Raw genomic sequence first — 20,652 nt, 5'->3', positions numbered from 1 at the left:
AACTAGAAAATCTGCAAAAACTTTTTCCACCAGTCGGAGGGTGAATCGCAAAGTATTTTTGACCTTACTACTTGAAAAGTGTATTGATGTTCTGTATATTTGAATTGATACAGATGAGAAAAGGCTGCCGTTTAACTTTAATAGGACTGTGGCAAAGGCTATGGAACTGCAAAGCTGTGTTTATAAGTACAGGTATGGGACCTATTATACAGAATGTTTGTGACCTGGGGTTTTCTGGATAAGGGATCTTTCCGTAATTTGGATCTCCATACCATAAGTCTGCTAAAAATCATTTAAATATTGAATAAACCCAATAGGCTTGTTTTGCCTCCAATAGGCATTAATTATATCTTAGACGGGATCAAGTACAAGGTACTATTTTATTATTACAGGGAAAAGGGAAATCATTTTTAAAAATTAGAATTATTTGCTTATAATGGAGTCTATGGGAGATGGCCTTTTAATTCCGTAAATCGAAACTTTCTGGATAATGATTTTCCGGATAAGGGATCCCATACCTGAAAGCATTGTCTTATACACATCTATGTTAAAGCTGTCCATCCTTTGGCCTATTGGCTTCTGTTGAACTATAGCTTGTTTTTCAGTGGTGTGCAGTACTGTAGTTAGAAACCAAACAGCAGCAGATACGAAGGGTGACCAAGATGACTTAAGCAATATGGCAGATTACAGTCATAGCAATAAATACACAAATAAAAAGTAAAAATGTTTCACACACAAAGCAACCTTCTCTCATACATTTTAAGGAAAAATGTTGCAGTATTGGATTTGGCTCAATAATGAAGATAATTTAAAGATATCTCCTTGTAGAAATGATATAATTTCTTAATATAAAATCACAAGTACCATTAATAATGGTACTTGTTATTTATTCAGCTAACTTTTATGGTTTTAGTTCCCCCCTTATAATAACTAATGCTGTGATTATTTCCACCATTTATTTAATATATGCCAGTTCAAAAAATATATCACAGAGTTGATGTAGAAATGGTGCCTTGAGAGACAGCTTGTTTCAAATATCTTTTTTAGCTCATTTTATCGACTGTGCAGCTCTGGCTATAAAGGGACAGCAGCCATAATGTATGAAATAATTTTGAGGCGGGAAGACGTAGTGTCACGTTAGCAGGGGGAAAAAATTAATTACACGTTTCAAACCTGGTCACTGAAGTCTTCAGGGAAGATCCTTTGCAGCTCAGGATCTGTAAATAATTGACAGATAATATTAATTGGCTTTGGATTAGTGAGCAAGCAGAGAATCATGCATTAATAATTGATCAGAAGATGATAGAAATCCTGGCAGGGGACCCTGCGAGGGCAGCCTGGGTCTATGTAGAGGAAAAACCAAAGAACTCTCTCTGAGACTCCCCTTTAAGCCTCCCCCAAAAGATGAAAAAAATGAAACAAAAACAAAAAAAAGCCCTGCTGCCCCATTAAACCTTAACAGCTACCTGACATTGCAACTAACCAGTTTTAAATTGACTTGTGAAGAAAAAGTGGTCTCTTTTTAACTAACTGTCTCTGTTGTCAAACGGCCAATGGAAGCAATTGGTGAGGGCTTTAAGCCAGTCAAACATGTGGATAACACAGCAAGCTTCCTACTTTTCATCCTCTGTACTTGGATTTCACGAAATGACATAAGGCACAATATACAGGCAAATGCATGCATTCATGCTGAGAGTCAATTTATGGCATTGCCTACAACTGAAGCTAGCCGTATATCGAAAGATCTGCTTGTTTGGCAAGGTCGCCCTAGGGCCAAATGATCTGATCAAAACAACGGGAATACAGACCGCCTGAGCGAGGACCCCATTTACAAGCAGGTGCCTTCATCGTTCTGAAAATATTTTTTAAACCTGTCCGAAAGATATCTGCTAATTTTACAGTTAGATATCACTTGGGCAGGCCTGTTGCAGTGGCTCATACATGGGCAGATAAGCCTCCTGCGATATCGGTCGAGTCGCCGGCTTGCCATACACGCACCGAATATCGTACGAAACGAGGTTTCGGACGATATTATCGTGCGTGTATGGCCAGCTTAAAGGTGCAAGGAAATCAAAAGGAAAATAGCCGAGTTCGGCATCTGCACAACAGATTATCAATAGATCACAGTAATGAAATCTATATGTAAGCTTGGTAAATATAAGGTAACTGATTGTTCTCTAGAACTAAATTACTATTGGTCTGCCAGGGACAAACCTATCTGCTGTTTATTACCTAAAGGTTGCCATACACAGGCTGTTAAAAGTTGCTGACTTGGCCCTTCCCGACCGAGTTAAAAGCTTATGGGCCTGTGTAGAGGGCTCACCGACGACCCAGCTTGACAGATATCTGCCGGGTTGGACTGGGGTGCAAGGGTACCCCACACCACCGCCCGCACACACTTCCCCCAAGCGTGTATATCTGAAAAATACCTAGGCCTATCGGAGGAGGAAGGCAAGTGGGGAAGCACCTGCTGCTGGGATCAGGTCTGGGTCAGCTGGGCCCACCAGATTTTTAAAGCAGGCAGCTTTAAAAATCCTGTTGGTTTGTTGACACATTCCTTGCCCTGGGATTTTTAAACCTGCCCAGTTGGTAAATGGCCGATTTTCAGCTTTTTAATATACTGATTGTATAAAGGTGTATGTAATAAGCGCTGCACTATGACAGCAAAGAGTAAAGGAGTGATTTTAAGCAGAAGGCTCCTTTTAGTCTTATTTTTCTATTTATGCTTGCTAATTTACAAACATGCTAAGAGTAGCTGTAGATATTTTATTGCAAGAGAAATCATAAAAGAAACACAGCTAAGGGCTGCCAGACTAACATCCCCCCAGGAAACATTTTTCCTACAGACTACGACTTTTTCTAAAAAGGAAAAATGTTTGCATAAGAATCTAACTTAAAATATTATTTTCCCTGGATAAAAGCTTTCCTGCTATTTACTAGCATTTTTCCAGTTTCCAGCAGTGGTTTAATGGGCCACTAACGTCCACATATAAGCTGATGAAATACCTATACAACAATAAAATATAAAACAAGGCAAAGGTTAAAAGCACTGATTCTGATCTCTGGTGATAACTCACATTTTATTTATTTGTAAAAAATGACAAATAGTTTAACAAAAAATTAGAAAGTTACAAAATAATATCTTTTTTGAGGCAAGAAAGAGCATAAGTCCAATAAGGCTATCAAGACTACTCAACCTTGACTAGACTTAGATTAGTTCGATGCTCTCTAAGAACAGAATTTCTCAAGCTGTGAGGGCAGCTGCAACTGAGAGGCTTGCTTGTAATTCTGATGAGGTCCAAGAAGCTTCTTATTCTTCATACATAACAGTAACTGCTGTTACCTTTTCAAAAGAATGTAAAAACTGCAATATTGCATTGTTCTTGCCACTATTTTATCAGAATAAGCAAGGTTAAAAAGTATAAGAGCAATTTTTGCAAACACCTGTAACCTTAAATGTAAGGCTCATAGCATGAGTGTTTTAGGCTGACCTGTGCCAGTGGTGTCAGGAATAGTTCTATTATCTGACATTCGGCATGGCCAGGATTGAGCAAGTTTCTATCAGCAGAACAAATGTGTTTCACGGGCAGAATTTAATTAATGATGTTACAAATATGATTAGAGTCCTGGGTAAAAAAAGACCAACTGTTCCAAAAGTTACAATGCAATTTTTCTCATACTTATTCTACTAACCAAAGAATCCAGTTTGTAAATGTATTTAAAAATCAAAACTGCAAAGATTTGGACAACATAACTGGAAAAGGCACAGGGGGATCTAACATTTCCTGCTGTTTGAAGCAGTAGCTACTGGTTTCACCCAAAACTCTGCAGCCCAATTAATTCTACCCAGGATGTGGCATCCTTGCAGCAAGATCTTGGCAAACTGGCAATCTGGGTGGCTAAGTGGCAGATGAGATTTAATGTGGATAAATGTAAGCACCTGGGATGTAAAAATATGCAGCCCCTTATACCTTTAATGGAACTGCAATAGGGGAAATCCATAATGAAGAAGGACCTTGTCCTCGTAGATAATAAACTTGGCTTTACAGAGTGCTGGTAAAGCCCTATCTAGAATACGCTGTTCAGAATTGGGTCCAGTGCTCAAACGGGACATTATTGAATTAGAGAGGGTCCAGAGAAGGGTAACTAAGCTGGTAAAGGGTATGGAAAGTCTCAGTTCAGTGAAGAAAGATTGGCAAAGTTGGGTTTGTTTACACTGGAGAAGAAGCGGTAACATGGTAAATAGTGGTGATCATATAATAATCTCTCTAATGCTTTATTCACCAGTAGGTCCTTTCAACTGACACAAGGGCACCCACTCCGAGGTTCCGTCTGAATATTCGGAAAGGAATTTTTTCAGTGAAGTTGTGGAATTCCCTACCTGAAACAGTCATATTGGCTGATACAAGAAGGGGTTGGATGGGTTTTTATTAAGTGAGGGAATACAGGGTTATGGGAGATAGCTCTCAGTACAAGTGAGGGAATACAGGGTTATGGGAGATAGCTCTCAGTACAAGTGAGGGAATACAGGGGTATGGGAGATAGCTCTCAGTACAAGTGAGGGAATACAGGGGTATGAGAGATAGCTCTCAGTACAAGTGAGGGAATACAGGGGTAGGGGGATAGCTCTCAGTACAAGTGAGGGAATACAGGGGTAGGGGAGATAGCTCTCAGTACAAGTGAGGGAATACAGGGTTATGGGAGATAGCTCTCAGTACAAGTGAGGGAATACAGGGGTAGGGGGATAGCTCTCAGTACAAGTGAGGGAATACAGGGGTAGGGGAGATAGCTCTCAGTACAAGTGAGGGAATACAGGGGTAGGGGGATAGCTCTCAGTACAAGTGAGGGAATACAGGGGTATGGGAGATAGCTCTCAGTACAAGTGAGGGAATACAGGGTTATGGGAGATAGCTCTCAGTACAAGTGAGGGAATACAGGGTTATGGGAGATAGCTCTCAGTACAAGTGAGGGAATACAGGGGTATGGGAGATAGCTCTCAGTACAAGTGAGGGAATACAGGGGTAGGGGAGATAGCTCTCAGTACAAGTGAGGGAATACAGGGGTATGGGAGATAGCTCTCAGTACAAGTGAGGGAATACAGGGGTATGGGAGATAGCTCTCAGTACAAGTGAGGGAATACAGGGGTAGGGAGATAGCTCTCAGTACAAGTGAGGGAATACAGGGGTAGGGGAGATAGCTCTCAGTACAAGTGAGGGAATACAGGGGTAGGGGAGATAGCTCTCAGTACAAGTGAGGGAATACAGGGGTATGGGAGATAGCTCTTCGTACAAGTTGATCCAGGGACTGGTCAGATTGCCATCTTGGAGTAAGGAAGGAATTTTTTCGCCCTCAACGGCAAATTAGAGACGCTTCAGATGGGGGTTTTTTTGCCTTCCTCTGAATCAACTAGCTGTTAGGCAGGTAATATATTTGGGAATTTAGGTTGAACTTGATGGATGTATGTCTTTTTTCAACCTTGTCATGGGCAAATAAAAACTTTATTTTTGGATAACACTCACAAGGCCTCACAAATGCTAATGCATTTGACAAATGTCAGCAATAGGGTCAACCCATAGTCACTGAGCTCTCCTGAAGAACAAAAGGCAAGTGAAGATACAGGTGTCACTTTAAGTTTGACTGCAGTTCTCTAGGGTTAATGCAGCCAACAGGCAAATCACACAGCAGCACCGTGGGTGGGGGACATAAGAGAATCCTAGTCAGCTCTTCCAAGCAACAATCACCTGACAAGCAGGAGCTTCTGTAATCGCCATAGAGGTGAAAAGAGGGAGATTTTCAACCTATTATGCATGGTCACAGAGGTACAGCACAGCACATATACATTTACAATGCATATTCTGAGTTAAAGGACTGAAGTTAGAAAAAATAATCAGAGTTAAGCTCCCAACTGTACTAAATAAGTGTGAACTAGTCTATAACATCTCCTGTGCCAGAGCTGAGACTGTGCCAGCAGGGTTATACAGTTGGGATACATCAGTAACAGATGGAGACTCCATTGCTCAAAGTTTGGATCATCATGTCTAGGCGAGGCGATCCTGCAATCTTTACAGCTCACTTTATTTTGTTGGGTTTGTGGCTCAAGGGCAACTGAATTCTTTCATGAGTAATTTTAATGTTTACTTGTTCCTCAGACTTGGCTAGAGTGCTGACATTTCATAGAACAAATTTGTTTTATGGGAATGTTAATGCACGGATCGTTCTTACTGTAAACCTGAAAGCATACATTCTACCAATGGTTACTTTTTTAAATAAAAAGACTGCTACAGGGTTGTCTATGAACGAAAAAACATGTCTTTTGTCTAACGTCATTGTTGGCTCCCCATTAAATCTTTTATTATTTACACAATAACTCCCAATTTCTTTCAAACCTCACCCCATATTCATTTGTGTGTTAAAACAGGGGACAACATCTACTCTGAACTACAATTCCCAGCATTCTAGTTATTGTAAATAAACAACATAATAATATGGTCTCTGGTGCAAGTAGAACTGAGCAAAACAATTTTCAGAGATAAGCAGAAAAAGCCATCTTGGCTGTGGCAGCATTAAATTATACAAGGTGTGAAGTCTCAAAGGAATGTTGCAACATGCATTCAAGTAATCAGAAACATTACTAGTCCTATAACAGAAAGATTAAAATGATAAAACGGAGTAGTGCATTTTAACAATATACAGTGGTGTGAAAAACTATTTGCCCCCTTCCTGATTTCTTATTCTTTTGCATGTTTGTCACACAAAATGTTTCTGCTCATCAAACACATTTAACTATTAGTCAAAGATAACACAAGTAAACACAAAATGCAGTTTTTAAATGAGGGTTTTTATTATTTAGGGAGAAAAAAAATCCAAACCTACATGGCCCTGTGTGAAAAAGTAATTGCCCCCTGAACCTAATAACTGGTTGGGCCACCCTTAGCAGCAATAACTGCAATCAAGCGTTTGCGATAACTTGCAACGAGTCTTTTACAGCGCTCTGGAGGAATTTTGGCCCACTCATCTTTGCAGAATTGTTGTAATTCAGCTTTATTTGAGGGTTTTCTAGCATGAACCGCCTTTTTAAGGTCATGCCACAACATCTCAATAGGATTCAGATCAGGACTTTGACTACGCCACTCCAAAGTCTTCATTTTGTTTTTCTTCAGCCATTCAGAGGTGGATTTGCTGGTGTGTTTTGGGTCATTGTCCTGCTGCAGCACCCAAGATCGCTTCAGCTTGAGTTGACGAACAGATGGCCGGACATTCTCCTTCAGGATTTTTTGGTAGACAGTAGAATTCATGGTTCTATCTTCCACAGCAAGCCTTCCAGGTCCTGAAGCAGCAACACAACCCCAGACCATCACACTACCACCACCATATTTTACTGTTGGTATGATGTTCTTTTTCTGAAATGCTGTGTTACTTTTACACCAGATGTAACTGGACACGCACCTTCCAAAAAGTTCAACTTTTGTCTCGTCGGTCCACAAGGTATTTTCCCAAAAGTCTTGGCAATCATTGAGATGATTTTTAGCAAAATTGAGACGAGCCTTAATGTTCTTTTTGCTTAAAAGTGGTTTGCGCCTTGGAAATCTGCCCTGCAGGCCGTTTTTGCCCAGTCTCTTTCTTATGGTGGAGTCGTGAACACTGACCTTAATTGAGGCAAGTGAGGCCTGCAGTTCTTTAGATGTTGTCCTGGGGTCTTTTGTGGCCTCTCGGATGAGTTGTCTCTGCGCTCTTGGGGTAATTTTGGTCGGCCGGCCACTCCTGGGAAGGTTCACCACTGTTCCATGTTTTTGCCATTTGTGGATAATGGCTCTCACTGTGGTTCGCTGGAGTCCCAAAGCTTTAGAAATGGCTTTATAACCTTTACCAGACTGATAGATCTCAATTACTTTTGTTCTCATTTGTTCCTCAATTTCTTTGGATCTTGGCATGATGTCTAGCTTTTGAGGTGCTTTTGGTCTACTTCTCTGTTTCAGGTAGCTCCTATTTAAGTGATTTCTTGATTGAAACAGGTGTGGCAGTAATCAGGCCTGGGGGTGACTACAGAAATTGAACTCAGGTGTGATAAACTTTTTCACACAGGGCCATGTAGATTTGGAGGTTTTTTTCTCCCTTAATAACGTAAACCTTCATTTAAAAACTGCATTTTGTGTTCAATTATGTTATCTTTGACTAATAGTTAACGTTTTTTGATGAGCAGAAACATTTAAGTGTGACAAACATGCAAAAGAATAAGAAATCAGGAAGGGGGCAAATAGTTTTTCACACCACTGTAAAATAGAATAAAACATTAAGCGGCACTCTCCCCTAGCAGACATCCAAAGTATAACAATCATGGTCACAATATAGATCTCCAGGCTACAGTTCAATCGATGAATGTGGGAAAATACTACAAAGGGCATTAAATAAAATAATGCTGTCCTTTTGTAATATATTTGAAAACTATTTAGCTGAAATGCTTGGATTTAACAGATATACTGTAATAACCACTGGGAATGATCTGCTTTTCTTAAGTGCTACTGAGGGTTGATTCCGTCTATTTTCTTAGTTCAGTGGGTTGTTTTTAACTCTGGAAGCTCGACAAATATATGGTTTAAATATCAAAACTGTGATAAAGCTGTATGTAACCTTAAAATTAGTGTTAGTATGATGAAGATTGGTTCTATGGTCCAATCTACTCAAGCAAACCAGGCAGTAGATTGAGTAACAGACTCAAGAGGAACAGGAGAGGGCCTGAAAGAAATGTATGTTAAAAAAGTAATAACAATAAAATTGTAGCCTCATAGAACAACAGTGTCTTGGTTGTTCTTCCAGCTGATAGAGATGCACTTAAAAAAATCCTTGTGGCTCTGCATAAGAGGATAAGTTGCACATCCAATTGTGTTCTTAAACTGGTCAGACATGGGCTAACATTGGCTATTAAATTGGCACCTTATTGTCTTGTAGGGCCAAAACTATAATCCCCAGTAATAACCGTAGAACAAAGCCTTAATGGGTCGTAGATTAAGTTTTCTCCTGAAGAGTCTGGATAGGGGCCCCCGGATAATCCAATCATCAGGAAAAAAAAAATCACTAAACTGCTCCTGTGTAAGCCAGCATTAGCCAAACCAGACTGTGTGTTTGCTCTTTGTTTACAAAAACTAATTACATTGGAAAAATACCCTCACTTCCACTCTTTGATGAAAAATGTTTACAGCGTACTAGTTACCTTGCACTTTCTCATTAAATAACCAACAATTGTACAATGTTGTAATAATCCTGGTATAATTCAAACTGATTAAACCCCATCCATAACTATTTCAACTAGCTACAGGTATATATTGAGAAAATAAAGCTCTTTACCATAATTTTATTATAGCTTGTGTCATATGCCAAAGAATCGTGTTGCCCACATACATGCCAAGTCAGCTGGCAGGTAATGCGGGAGTTGTAGCTAAACAATAACTTTAGGGTATCCACTTGCACAGTCCCATAAAACTAGAATTTGCCTTTTGTATAACTTAGAAATAAATGTTGTAGGAAGCAGTAACATTGTAGTCAGCCTTTACATGTATGCAAGCTAACTGATAACAGAATATATGACCATTTCTTAAGAATACATAGAAGGGTATAGAAGAGTAAGGCTAATTTCAGACCTGGCGTTTGGCGTATATTTTCGGCAAGCTGAAAATTGCACCATACGCCTCCTACCTGTACCTGCCTGCTTAATTGTTATATGTACAAATTCAGATTCATCAGCACCAAGTCCAGCCTAGCTCCATTCCTTACCTTTCCCTTTGCACATGTTTGCTACTGAGGGGTGTGGCCTCATGACATGCCACAGCAAATCAGCTTTCACTCTGCTCTGTCACTCACACATGTCTGCATCACTGGCGCAGACCAGGGAGCCAGAGGAGGGATGGGAGGGATAGAAGGGAGGGATGAGAGGCTGCTTTAATAATTAGCCATTACTTTGTAACGGTGCAACATTTTGAAAAGCTATAAAATGTTTGTCTAGACTTTATATTTTCAATATTATAAAAACATTTTTCACGATTGTTCTCCTTTAACTCTTTTACTGCCAAGCACGTATGGCATACGTGCTGGCAGTAAAAGGGCTTAAACGCCAACGACGTGTCTCATACGTCGTTGGCGTTTAAGCGCTGCCCTCTGCAGCGGCGGCATGTGCCGCCGCTGCAGAGGGCTTCTAACAATGACAGCCCCCCTGGGCAATGTGCCAGGGGGGCTGTCATCAGGGTCCTGCGAACCGATCGCTCGCAGGACCCTCCAGGAAGCAGCAGATGCGATCGCATCGCATCTGCTGCTTCCTGCTTCCTCCCTCTCCCCCAGCGCCGGCCCAAATGACGAAGGAGGCGATCGGTCTTCAGGAACAGGTAAGGACTTTTTTTTTTATTGCATTTACACACTTTTACACACTTATACACACATTTACATACATTTATACACACTTACATACATTTACACACACTTACAGCACACATTTTAGCATTTTTTTATTTTTTTTTTATTTTTATTTTTTTTTCATTTTTCACACTTTTATACACTTATTTACACTCATATACACACTTACACACTATCACACAACTTTTACACATGTACACACATGTATACACAAACACTTTGGTTTTTTTTTGTTTTGCTTTTTTTTTTTTTTTTTTTCATATTACCACTTTGTTTTTATTTTCTTTTACCTAAAAACTGTTTATTTTGACAGCGTAACTATTGGATCAGATATTCTGGCCACTAATTACACTGTCATGTAACTTATTTTGTTGTTTCACTGATTTGCACAATTTTTGTGGTTTTATCACATTTTATCCCTATATAAGTGTTCCTGATCTGTTTTTAGCGTAGCTTTGCCAGGTGTAACTTTGGTGTACAAAAATAACTTTACCTATTTTGAATTCATCAGAATGTGTACTTTCCAAAAATATATGGTTTTCTGGGGGTCACTGTATAGTTAGGGGGGGGTTACTGCACATAATACACTGACGGGGCTCTGTGTGCAAAAGCTGAGCTGGCAGGCGAGAAATCCTTATGCGCTATTTTCATTTAGGGTTCAGTACATACCGCAGACTTTGGTATATCTATGCATATTGGGCATCAAACTGTTCAGTAGGCCTCTGGTGTTCCTATTTGGGGTGACTTGCCTTTGTACGCAAGAAATTGTGTGAGATAAATGCGGCAAATTGCAACATTTTTAGGCGATTTTCTGAAATCTCATAAAAACCGATAACTTTAGGAAAGCTTTGCGGCTTGGTACTTTGGTGTAGAAAGGACTCTTTACCCTTGTTGGATTTGTCAGAATGTGTACTTTCCAAAAATATATGGTTTTGTGGGGGTCTCTGTATAGTTAGGGGAAGTTTTGGCACATAATACACTGACAGGGGGCTCTGTGTGCAAAAGCTGAGCTGGCAGGCGAGAAATCCTTATGCGCTATTTTCATTTAGGGTTCAGTACATACTGCAGACTTTGGTATATCTATGCATATTGGGCATCAAACTGTTCAGTAGGCCTCTGGTGTTCCTATTTGGGGTGACTTGCCTTTGTACGCAAGAAATTGTGTGAGATAAATGTGACAAATTGCAACATTTTTAGGCAATTTTCTGAAATGTCATAAAAACCAATAACTTTAGGAAAGCTCTGCAGATTGGTACTTTGGTGTAGAAAGGACTCTTTACCCTTGTTGGATTTGTCAGAATGTGTACTTTCCAAAAATATATGGTTTTGTGGGGGATCTGTATAGTTAGGGGAAGTTTTGGCACATAATACACTGACAGGGGGCTCTGTGTGCAAAAGCTGAGCTGGCAGGCGAGAAATCCTTATGCGCTATTTTCATTTAGGGTTCAGTACATACCGCAGACTTTGGTATATCTATGCATATTGGGCATCAAACTGTTCAGTAGGCCTCTGGTGTTCCTATTTGGGGTGACTTGCCTTTGTACGCAAGAAATTGTATGAGATAAATGCGGCAAATTGCAACATTTTTAGGCGATTTTCTGAAATGTCATAAAAACCGATAAATTTAGGAAAGCTTTGCGGCTTGGTACTTTGGTGTAGAAAGGACTCTTTACCTTTGTTGGATTTGTCAGAATGTGTACTTTCCAAAAATATATGGTTTTGTGGGGGTCTCTGTATAGTTAGGGGAAGTTTTGGCACATAATACACTGACAGGGGGCTCTGTGTGCAAAAGCTGAGCTGGCAGGCGAGAAATCCTTATGCGCTATTTTCATTTAGGGTTCAGTACATACTGCAGACTTTGGTATATCTATGCATATTGGGCATCAAACTGTTCAGTAGGCCTCTGGTGTTCCTATTTGGGGTGACTTGCCTTTGTACGCAAGAAATTGTGTGAGATAAATGCGACAAATTGCAACATTTTTAGGCGATTTTCTGAAATGTCATAAAAACCAATAACTTTAGGAAAGCTCTGCAGATTGGTACTTTGGTGTAGAAAGGACTCTTTACCCTTGTTGGATTTGTCAGAATGTGTACTTTCCAAAAATATATGGTTTTGTGGGGGTCACTGTATGGTTAGGGGAAGTTTTGGCACATAATACACTGACAGGGGGCTCTGTGTGCAAAAGCTGAGCTGGCAGGCGAGAAATCCTTATGCGCTATTTTCATTTTGGGTTCAGTACATACCGCAGACTTTGGTATATCTATGCATATTGGGCATCAAACTGTTCAGTAGACCTCCGGTGTTCCTTTTTGGGGTGATTTGTCTTTATCTGATCTTTATCAAGAAATTGTGAGAGATAAATGCGGCAAATTGCAACATTTTTATGCGATTTTCGAAAATGTCATATAAATCTGCAAACTTAGGAAAGCTTTACAGCTTGGTACTTTGTAGCAATAAGAAATATTTACCCATTATAGATTCGGGGGGATGTGTATTTTCCAAAAATATATGGCTTTCTGGGGTGAATGTACTTTTTTTGTAGCATTATCCCACATAAAGGATGTAAATGTGTTGATTTTGCAGGAGCTGAAATGATAGATCATATGGGGGTATGTTCCCATTGGGGCCCCTACATGCCACATACTTAGGTAAACCTATACATATTGGGCATCAAACTGTTCAGTGGACCCCTGGCGTTCAAATTTAGGGTGTTTTATCTTGGTACCTAACACTATGTGGGAGATAAGATGCTGCAAAGTGGAAGCTTTGAGGGGATTTTTGGAAATGTCATCAAAATTGCTAACTTTAGAAAAGCTGTGCGGCTTGGTACTTTGGAGTAGAAAGACATGGGTACCCATTTTAGATTCGGGGGAATGTGTACTTTCCAAAAATATATGACTTTCTGGGGTGAGCGTACTTTTTTGTAGCTTTATCCCACATATAATGATGTAAATGTGTTGATTTTGCATGAGCTGAAATGACAGAAATGACAGTATATATGGGGGTATGTTCACATTGGGGCCCCTACATGCCACATACTTAGGTAAACCTATACATATTGGGCATCAAACTGTTCAGTGGACCCCTGGCGTTCAAATTCAGGGTGTTTTATCTTGGTACCTAATGCTATGTGGGAGATAAGATGCTTCAAAATGGAAGCTTTGAGGGGATTTTTGGAAATGTCATCAAAATTGCTAACTTTAGAAAAGCTGTGCGGCTTGGTACTTTGGAGTAGAAAGACATGGGTACCCATTTTAGATTCAGGGGAATGTGTACTTTCCAAAAATATATGGCTTTCTGGGGTGAGCGTACTTTTTTGTAGCTTTATCTCACATATAATGATGTAAATGTGTTGATTTTGCAGGAGCTGAAATGACAGAAATGACAGTATATATGGGGGTATGTTCACATTGGGGCCCCTACATGCCACATACTTGGGTAAACCTATACATATTGGGCATTAAACTGTTCAGTGGACCCCTGGTGTTCAAATTCAGGGTGTTTTATCTTGGTACCTAATGCTATGTGGGAGATAAGATGCTGCAAAGTGGAAGCTTTGAGGGGATTTTTGGAAATGTCATCAAAATTGCTAACTTTAGAAAAGCTGTGCGGCTTGGTACTTTGGAGTAGAAAGACATGGGTACCCATTTTAGATTCGGGGGAATGTGTACTTTCCAAAAATATATGACTTTCTGGGGTGAGCGTACTTTTTTGTAGCTTTATCCCACATATAATGATGTAAATGTGTTGATTTTGCAGGAGCTGAAATGACAGAAATGACAGTATATATGGGGGTATGTTCACATTGGGGCCCCTACATGCCACATACTTAGGTAAACCTATACATATTGGGCATCAAACTGTTCAGTGGACCCCTGGCGTTCAAATTCAGGGTGTTTTATCTTGGTACCTAATGCTATGTGGGAGATAAGATGCTTCAAAATGGAAGCTTTGAGGGGATTTTTGGAAATGTCATCAAAATTGCTAACTTTAGAAAAGCTGTGCGGCTTGGTACTTTGGAGTAGAAAGACATGGGTACCCATTTTAGATTCGGGGGAATGTGTACTTTCCAAAAATATATGGCTTTCTGGGGTGAGCGTACTTTTTTGTAGCTTTATCTCACATATAATGATGTAAATGTGTTGATTTTGCAGGAGCTGAAATGACAGAAATGACAGTATATATGGGGGTATGTTCACATTCGGGCCCCTACATGCCACATACTTGGGTAAACCTATACATATTGGGCATCAAACTGTTCAGTGGACCCCTGGTGTTCAAATTCAGGGTGTTTTATCTTGGTACCTAATGCTATGTGGGAGATAAGATGCTTCAAAGTGGAAGCTTTGAGGGGATTTTTGGAAATGTCATCAAAATTGCTAACTTTAGAAAAGCTGTGCGGCTTGGTACTTTGGAGTAGAAAGACATGGGTACCCATTTTAGATTCGGGGGAATGTGTACTTTCCAAAAATATATGACTTTCTGGGGTGAGCGTACTTTTTTGTAGCTTTATCCCACATATAATAATGTAAATGTGTTGATTTTGCAGGAGCTGAAATGACAGAAATGACAGTTCATATGGGGGTATGTTCACATTGGGGCCCCTACATGCCACATACTTAGGTAAACCTATACATATTGGGCATCAAACTGTTTAGTGGACCCCTGGCGTTCAAATTCAGGGTGTTTTATCTTGGTACCTAATGCTATGTGGGAGATAAGATGCTTCAAAGTGGAAGCTTTGAGGGGATTTTTGGAAATGTCATCAAAATTGCTAACTTTAGAAAAGCTGTGCGGCTTGGTACTTTGGAGTAGAAAGACATAGGTACCCATTTTAGATTCGGGGGAATGTGTACTTTCCAAAAATATATGACTTTCTGGGGTGAGCATACTTTTTACTAGCTTTATCCCACATATAATGATGTAAATGTGTTGATTTTGCAGAAGCTGAAATGACAGAAATGACAGTATATATGGGGGTATGTTCACATTCGGGCCCCTACATGCCACATACTTGGGTAAACCTATACATATTGGGCATCAAACTGTTCAGTGGACCCCTGGTGTTCAAATTCAGGGTGTTTTATCTTGGTACCTAATGCTATGTGGGAGATAAGATGCTTCAAATTGGAAGCTTTGAGGGGATTTTTGGAAATGTCATCAAAATTGCTAACTTTAGAAAAGCTGTGCGGCTTGGTACTTTGGAGTAGAAAGACATGGGTACCCATTTTAGATTCGGGGGAATGTGTACTTTCCAAAAATATATGACTTTCTGGGGTGAGCGTACTTTTTTGTAGCTTTATCCCACATATAATAATGTAAATGTGTTGATTTTGCAGGAGCTGAAATGACAGAAATGACAGTTCATATGGGGGTATGTTCACATTGGGGCCCCTACATGCCACATACTTAGGTAAACCTATACATATTGGGCATCAAACTGTTCAGTGGACCCCTGGCGTTCAAATTCAGGGTGTTTTATCTTGGTACCTAATGCTATGTGGGAGATAAGATGCTTCAAAGTGGAAGCTTTGAGGGGATTTTTGGAAATGTCATCAAAATTGCTAACTTTAGAAAAGCTGTGCGGCTTGGTACTTTGGAGTAGAAAGACATGGGTACCCATTTTAGATTCGGGGGAATGTGTACTTTCCAAAAATATATGACTTTCTGGGGTGAGCGTACTTTTTACTAGCTTCATCCCACATATAATGATGTAAATGTGTTGATTTTGCAGAAGCTGAAATGACAGAAATGACAGTTCATATGGGGTATGTTCACATTGGGGCCCCTACATGCCACATACTTAGGTAAACCTATACATATTGGGCATCAAACTGTTCAGTGGACCCCAGGCATTCATATTTAGGGTGTTTTATTTGGTTACTTTATGACCTGTAGGAGATAAGATACTATAGACTAGAAGCTTTGAAGCGATTTTTAAAAAAAATCACAAATTTTGATAAAAACCAATAACTTTAGGAAAGCATTGCGACTTGATAGTTTGGAGTAGACAGACAGTTGTGCCTATTCTGTATTCCCCAGAATCTGTTCTTTCCAAAAATGTACAATTTTCTGGGATAAACCTTCTGTTAGTGGAATTTTGGCCTTGAAATCCAAAGTATGCAGTTTTTTTGGAGCAGTGCTTTGGGAATTTGGTAGTGTACTGCTGGGAGTTTTTAACCTATACAAGTGAGAAATCTCCATAAAACTATATATATTTGGTATTGGCACGTTCAGGAGACATGGGACTTTCCAAATCAGTTGTATATTCGTGCATAAAATAATTTTTGTTTCTAGTATGTGTGATTATATTATGGAAAATTTGATTTTTTTTGCATTTTTAGACATTTAGAAGCCTATATCTTGTTACAGAATTGGAATTACACAAAAATTCTACCATATTTTGAAAGCTTAGGTTGTTCTGAAAAAAACGATATATTGTTTTCCTTGGTAAACTAAAAGTCCCCCCGAGGAAAGGCCCCTAAAGTGAAACAGTGCAAAATGTTCAAAAACTGTCTGGCAATACAAGTTCCGCTTTGACCAAAATGGCTGGCAGTAAAAGGGTTAAATAAATGAAGAAAAAAAAAGATGATGGCAAAAACGAAAAGAAAGAGGAAAGGATGGATCACGCTAAAGGTGGCCATACACGTGGCGATCTGACGATGTTTCGTACGACCATCGGTCGCACGAAACATCGTCAGATCCGCCACACACCATTCAGGGCTGAATCGGCAGGTAAGGAGGTAGAAACAATAGGATTTCTACCTCCTTCTGCCGATTCAGCTCTGAAGGGAGAATTTTGGTCAGGCGCCTTCTATGGCGCCCGATCAAAATTTTCAAACTTGTCCGATCGGCGAGTCGTCCGATATCGGCAGCTTCCTGCGATATCGGTCGACTCGCCGACATGCCATACACGCACCGATTATCGTACGAAACGAGGTTTCGACCCACTGAACTAAGAAAATAGACGGAATCAACCCTCAGTAGCACTTAAGAAAAGCAGATCATTCCCAGTGGTTATTACAGTATATCTGTTAAATCCAAGCATTTCAGCTAAATAGTTTTCAAATATATTACAAAAGGACAGCATTATTTTATTTAATGCCCTTTGTAGTATTTTCCCACATTCATCAATTGAACTGTAGCCTGGAGATCTATATTGTGACCATGATTGTTATACTTTGGATGTCTGCTAGGGGAGAGTGCCGCTTAATGTTTTATTCTATTTTACAGTGGTGTGAAAAACTATTTGCCCCCTTCCTGATTTCTTATTCTTTTGCATGTTTGTCACACTTAAATGTTTCTGCTCATCAAAAAACGTTAACTATTAGTCAAAGATAACATAATTGAACACAAAATGCAGTTTTTAAATGAAGGTTTACGCAAAATTGTATTGGTAACGAAAAATTCGTAAAGAAGCCGAAAAAATCGCAACAAATACGAAAAAGTCGCAAAATGTTCGTTTTCAAGTCGGAACTTTTCCAATTCGGGTCGGATTTGTGGGTTAGTAAATCAGCCCCTATGTTTTTTATAATTCACTGCTCAACGATAGCAACGATTTAAAAATACAATTTCTACATTATCAGGCAAATAATGCAAACATTTTAAGGGTCACTGCTTATAAGGGCCTACTGATGGGCTGTGGGAAGCCTGGAATTACCTCCATGCACAGGGTGGCAGTAGCAACTTGCTTCCCTAGTACGAATATATGAACTTGGGAACAATTCAGCCGGAGATGAATGACGGACATAATGGTACTTAGTAAAACTATACAGAAGAGCAAGGCGCTTGTTTGAGCTCAAGAACCGTTAATGAATGACATAAATAAATGCAACACTTGTGTTCATTTTACCGTGACTGCAATTGCAGCTGCGCTTGGAAAAGACCCTTTATGGGTGCAAACCTGTTAACCTAGACAGTTCATGGACAATATCTTAGTATTCATACACAGAATATACATTGTAGTACTAGTGTTCCTTTAAATGGCAATAACACATTAAGGAATGATAAGCAGATGATGATTTATCAGGTACAAGGAATACCTAATCTAAACTCTGCCTTTGGAACACAAGGCACAAGCGCATCTGGAAGCATCCAACCAAACATGATGAAATGACAGAAAGAGCAGCCAAGTAACTGGTTACACTTAAGGGCAAGCTGACAGCCTCATTTAACAACAGTATGGATGTAAATGATACAAAAATCAATACATTCAACTGGGAAAGTACAAACAAGAGGCAAAGAGCTTATGCATGAACATTTTTAAATAGGACAAGCTGCCAGCTCCCCTTGATGGTGGTACCTTGTCCAGGGAGCACATTTGTAATTAGATGCGAGATGGATTCAGAAAGGACAGCATTCAGATGCGACTTAGAAGCCTTATTCTGCTCGCTCTCTCTCATCTTTATTTGAGAACTGTCTCCTGCTACTCTGCTGGTGAATATGCCCATTATTATTGAAATTTTGCCTTTAACATTTTCATAACACGAGAAGAGATGAACATAAAAATAATAGTCGGACTAGAATAGCTAAAAGATAACACCTAAATGCTCCTTTTTAAATTGAATATTAAATGTGCAAAGTGCAGTTTTCAGACACAAATTACCAGGTTTTTACCCACACTGCAGTGTTTTTTTTCCTGCAGAATTACAGCCGCTGTAGGTGCACACAAATTTGAATCCTTGTGCATGATGGAATTATTACTGACTTTTGCAGTGCTTGTTCCCAGAGTGAGAATGACATTACTTATGGGTGCCCATTGACTGAAGTCCGAATTTTTTTGGCTTAAAATCCCAATTTGGGAAAAATTTGGAGTAACCACGATAATTTCTGATGCTCTAAAATGTCACGAAAATGCTTTTATCAGTCGTCTGTAAATATCGTAATTGCTTTCCGATAGTCACGAAATTTTCGGATCCGAACGTTTGGAAACGGCATGAAAGCCTTTCTGGCTTTGAAACCTTCAATGTATGATTTTGGAAGCCTCCCATATGACTCAATGGCACTCTGCAGCTCCAACCTGGCCCAAGGAAAGTCTCCCATAGGACTCAATGGCACTCTGCAGCTTCAACCTGGCCCAAGGAAAGTCTCCCATAGGGCTCAATGGCACTCTGCAGCTCCAACCCGGCCCAAGGAAAGTCTCCCATAGGGCTCAATGGCACTCTGCAGCTCCAACCTGGCCCAAGGAAAGTCTCCCATAGGGCTCAATGGCACTCTGCAGCTCCAACCTGGCCCAAGGAAAGTCTCCCATAGGGCTCAATGGCACTCTGCAGCTCCAACCCGGCCCAAGGAAAGTCTCCCATAGGGCTCAATGGCACTCTGCAGCTCCAACCCGGCCCAAGGAAAGTCTCCCATAGGGCTCAATGGCACTCTGCAGCTCCAACCCGGCCCAAGGAAAGTCTCCCATAGGGCTCAATGGCACTCTGCAGCTCCAACCCAGCCCAAGGAAAGTCTCCCATAGGGCTCAATGGCACTCTGCAGCTCCAACCCGGCCCAAGGAAAGTCTCCCATAGGGCTCAATGGCACTCTGCAGCTGCAACCTGGCCCAAGGAAAGTCTCCCATAGGGCTCAATGGCACTCTGCAGCTCCAACCCGGCCCAAGGAAAGTCTCCCATAGGACTCAATGGCACTCTGCAGCTCCAACCTGGCCCAAGGAAAGTCTCCCATAGGGCTCAATGGCACTCTGCAGCTCCAACCCGGCCCAAGGAAAGTCTCCCATAGGACTCAATGGCACTCTGCAGCTCCTACCTGGCAAAAAAAGAGAGTCACGATACTAAAGCTTGAATGAATTCCGAAATGGTCGTAGTCATTGCGAAAAGTATGAATTTTTCGTGGAAGTTAACGAAAACATCGAAAAAGTTGTGGAATTTTAATGAAATTATTGTGGACTTTACAAAATGTTCAATAAGTTAGAAAAAATAAGTACTTAATTGAAGTTTTGTAAGTGGGCCCCATGGTGTGCCAATGATCACTGTATCAGTAACAGCATTAGCTATCCAAACCCAAAAACCAGGCAGTTTGGGCGGTCAAGTTTAAAACCGGACAGGGGCAACCCTATGGTAAAATCTGGATCCAAAAAACTCACTGGATTAAAAATTAGCTGTATGAGAACCATTCAGTGCATCTCAAAACATTATTGTTTTAATCATAATTTAAAGTATCCTGAAAGACACATTTTTATTTTATTATATAACTGACACAAGGGCATCCACTCCGTTTAGAAGAAGGGAGGTTCCTTTAAATATCCGGAA

The 20,652-nt window shown here is 40.2% G+C and overlaps 1 protein-coding gene across 4 annotated transcripts in view; it reads right to left on the bottom strand.

The window, feature by feature from the left end:
• The window catches only part of dennd1a (DENN domain containing 1A), a 414,134-nt gene that overhangs the window by 326,017 nt on the left and 67,465 nt on the right, over positions 1-20,652 (bottom strand). For all 4 annotated transcript variants that reach the window (XM_031890875.1, XM_031890876.1, XM_012953023.3 and 1 more), the window contains exon 3: positions 1,174-1,217. In XM_031890875.1, coding sequence (XP_031746735.1) covers positions 1,174-1,217 — 44 coding nt within the window. The remainder of the gene's footprint in view (positions 1-1,173; positions 1,218-20,652) is intronic.

The sequence above is a fragment of the Xenopus tropicalis genome, chromosome 8, assembly GCF_000004195.4.
Source record: "Xenopus tropicalis strain Nigerian chromosome 8, UCB_Xtro_10.0, whole genome shotgun sequence".
Classification (NCBI taxonomy): Eukaryota; Metazoa; Chordata; class Amphibia; order Anura; family Pipidae; genus Xenopus; species Xenopus tropicalis.
Note: the sequence above shows the minus strand (reverse complement) of the source record. Positions and strands in the feature narration are given on the sequence as shown.